Source organism: Halyomorpha halys, unplaced genomic scaffold, assembly GCF_000696795.3.
Source record: "Halyomorpha halys isolate HHAL.00 unplaced genomic scaffold, Hhal_1.1 Scaffold18.1, whole genome shotgun sequence".
In the NCBI taxonomy this organism is placed as follows: Eukaryota; Metazoa; Arthropoda; class Insecta; order Hemiptera; family Pentatomidae; genus Halyomorpha; species Halyomorpha halys.
In genome coordinates, this window is record NW_027114407.1 from 1,529,289 (window position 1) to 1,533,041 (window position 3,753).

At 33.0% G+C, this 3,753-nt stretch overlaps 1 protein-coding gene across 1 annotated transcript in view; it reads left to right on the plus strand.

The window, feature by feature from the left end:
* Window positions 1-3,753, plus strand: part of spab (space blanket) — a 61,540-nt gene that overhangs the window by 19,360 nt on the left and 38,427 nt on the right. Inside the window, exon 4 of the mRNA XM_014420270.3 lies at window positions 2,472-2,621. Coding sequence (XP_014275756.1) covers window positions 2,472-2,621 — 150 coding nt within the window. The remainder of the gene's footprint in view (window positions 1-2,471; window positions 2,622-3,753) is intronic.

A 3,753-nucleotide genomic window follows, 5' to 3' on the forward strand; every position in this document is an offset into this window, starting at 1 on the left:
CTCAAATTAAAAACCTAAAATTTTGTCCTTAAAATTAGAAGAGTTTTAAGGGGCCCCCTGCAAAGTGGAGCGAAATGTTGGTTAATAGTAAATATTTTTTTCTGCTATTTTTATACCTTTTTTGTCCGCCACCCGGACTATCTTCCTACATTATGACATACTGTTAACTAACAATCTTCCAATATGATTCGAAACATGAGGCCACAAGATCCAAACACTACCACGCTTCGCCGCAGTGCCTTTCTTCAAAATTTTCTATGTATACTTTACAGTTTTATCATTTCTTACATTGCTTCTTGTTCTCATTTAGCCAAATGTTTGTTACTTATAAATTGTTTTTATTCCTTTTTTTTTTTTGGATTGTTTGAATTGTTTTTATTTATTTTATACTATTGAGGTACCTTTTTTTGACATGACCATTTTTATGTATTTTTTTAAAAATTTATTTTCGACGATTCAAATTCTGTCGAAGTTGACGAGAAGCTGGTCTCTAATCATAATGTGTCCTCCAGGTTGAATAGGTAGCAACAAGGAATCACTAATGTCCCTCTGATGTATATTAATGGAGCATTGTTTGGTGACGCCCTTTGTGCCTTAGATAGATTATAAGATTAAGCATACACACACATACAAACCTGTCTTTAAAGTTCGTTATGTCAAAAAGGCGTATTTTGAGTTGCGATTCTTTCATTCTGAATATACGATATATTTAACTACACCAGAGTTCTACTTTGCGCTTTCCTATCTTCGCTGTTATAATGTCATTAGATATGGATAGTTAGTAGTACATTAATTATCATAGCATTAAGGATCTCACAGAGCAGCACTTAGTAATTATGTATAGTAAGCTGCACTGAACAGAGGTCCATTAGTTTGCTTAAGGGAATTCGTGTTAAATACACAATAAATACATCTGCTGGAAAATGTTTGTTGTACATAGTCAATTACTAGCAATTGCATCTAGTGCAGTATAGTAAGATATATATATTGTTTAACAAAATGATTGGATTGCTGTTTTTAAGATGCTGACTTATAGATTTTTGTAAATTATTTATTTGTAAAGCTAATGTTCAAAAATATTGTTGAAGAATGAATATATGTACATATAAGCTTCCACAGACAAAGAAAGATCAGTCAAATAGGTTAATAGCAGAACGAGTATTCTCCAAGACAGATTGGTTTGTAATAGATATTCAAGAACGGGTTATTGATGCAGAATTGAAGGCATCTAAAAGACACAAAGTGCCGACTATGCTCAGTGAAATTGGAATCAATATAGCATTCACTGTGTGTGGGGTACTAGCTGGCACGGAGTACATGCAGAGGCATAATAATCCAATCAAGATTCCTTCTTCAGCCGAAGAACAACTGTCTTAACTCGAGGTGTTCAATAGAGTACTGGTATAGTACGTTAACTGCAGGGATATTTTCCACTCTTAAAATGGCTTTTAGTTCAATCCGGCGACAATTCTGCGTTGCCAAAAACAATTTTTCTTCTTTCATTGACAATACGGCAGAAATATATGAAAAGAATCTTTGTATTATTTCTTGTTTTGCACAATGGGGAGCTGTCCTTGATGATTTGTCGAAGTAAATTCTTAATTTGTGTCCGTAGTCTGAATTTTGAATATTGGAGTTTTCATGCTTAAATATGGTTCAACAGTACAGAGGAAACTTGTATATAAATAGGATTAAATGAATTGTTCAAGACAAATTTATATCTTTACTCATCCAATAGTTCTGCAATGTCTCGATATTCCCTTTAAATTGTTCATTGTTATCCATCATATCCCAATGTCTCTAAGATATACTGTAAATATGTAACTCAATTAAATGGTAGTTAATGGAATTTTGTAGTATTAATGAATGTGACGTAACTCCTTTCGTAAATAAACTTTACATCTGTCATTCCAAGGATTCGTCGTGATCCATTCGTATCTGTTGCCAACATATTAAGTTACAGTGATGAGTTAATCCTTATCTTTGATGGTAATAGTTTATTCCTATTCCAGTCCCAAAAAAATCATAAAACTTTCTATATCACTTCTTATCTTGCATTCCTCTAGTTAAGTCCTACAATTGATTAAACTAACTGAATAATTGCATCACCTAGAACTTCTTACTTTGACAGATCATTTCTCTTCGTTTTGGAATTCCTTACCTATATAAGCAGTCTGATCATCGCACAAGCATATACGTATATAATTAGTTATCCCCTAAACTGTGAGCTATCACACCTAGAAACGGAATGAAACTACTTACTTCCATCATCTTCCGATAGTCCAGAGTGTATTATTATTATTTTTTTTTTAACGGAGGACATATCTAAATGTTTTTTCTCCACCATTAATAATGAAAATAGACCACATTTGTGTTTTTCATATGTAAAGAGCTAGAAATAGGTCCGTGCACTCTTATCAATATATGATAAATTTATGATATAATATTATATTTGTTATATGATGTTGCAGACAATGCTGCCAGCCGTGCTGCTCCTCTCCGCTGTGCTCCACCCGGCCCTAGGCTGGGGTGGTCTCTTCAACAGGTTCTCGCCCGAGATGCTGTCCAACTTGGGCTACGGCGGCCATGGCACCTCCCTCAGGGTACAGCCCTTCCTTCAGGTCAGTGTAGTATACTATATTACAGTATACTATAATATGTTGTATATAATATAAATCTAAGAATTACGGGAAAAGTAGTATAAGTTACAAAATGACCAAAATAAATGTTTCTCAAATTACAGAGCATGTAGAAATCGACATGGTTCCTCTTTTCATTAGCTTTTGATGGTAGCTTTTAGGGACTACCTTAAGAGTTTTGAAATTGTCGAAATGAAACTGGGTAAGTATAATTTGGAGAATTAAATTTCTTTTGATACTGAAGCCGACTCTCATATATTTCTTTTTCAGCGCATTTAATTCTAAAAGGGATATTTTTAGTGTTAGGGGGATTTCCGAAAATAATCTAATTTCAAATTAGCGGCTTGAAGTCGTAAATCGCCCAAAATTGTTTTTTCCAATATTCATCCTATTCTCTGTTTTCTGTTATTAGTTAATGTTTTTTATATCTTGTTTTTTAGCTCCCCATTGTGGGGCGAAACGTAGGTACACATATACACACAATAAGTTTTGTACTATTTTGAACAATCTTCTTTGCCCATCTTCCGGACCTTCTTCCTTCCTTAATTATCATTTCTAAACCTTTTGCAATATTTTTGTTATCGTTCGGAAACAGCGACGAGGAACAAAGTTATATTAAAAAATACACTGGGAAACACTATAAAAATCTTGGAGATACACTTCAAGAACGTCCGAAAATTAAATCGTGTCTCAAATCTCTTTAATATGCAATTAAAAAATCCTCAATTATACCGAACTGAAATTAGCATTTTAAATCAAGAGAAAGGAGAAAACTTTTGGCTAGAAATGTGATTTTAAATTGTCGGATAAGGGAATTCCTGAATGCCAACTAGACAACACTGCTTCATTATATTAAGAATTGTCTAATTATTATGTTAATTACAATTAATAATTAATTCATTCCTTAAATTATAATTTCAATGACAAAAGGACATATCTAGATGGGCTGGCTCGTAGATTAATGTCGATTAGCATTTTTAATTATTAAATTGTAAATATGTAAATAATGTAAGAGATGAGTTCCCCTGTTTTGTATTATAACTTACTTGCAACACTCTGGCAATAGTCTTTTCTCTCATTTAAAGCATAACATATAGACACAGTATATATCAGT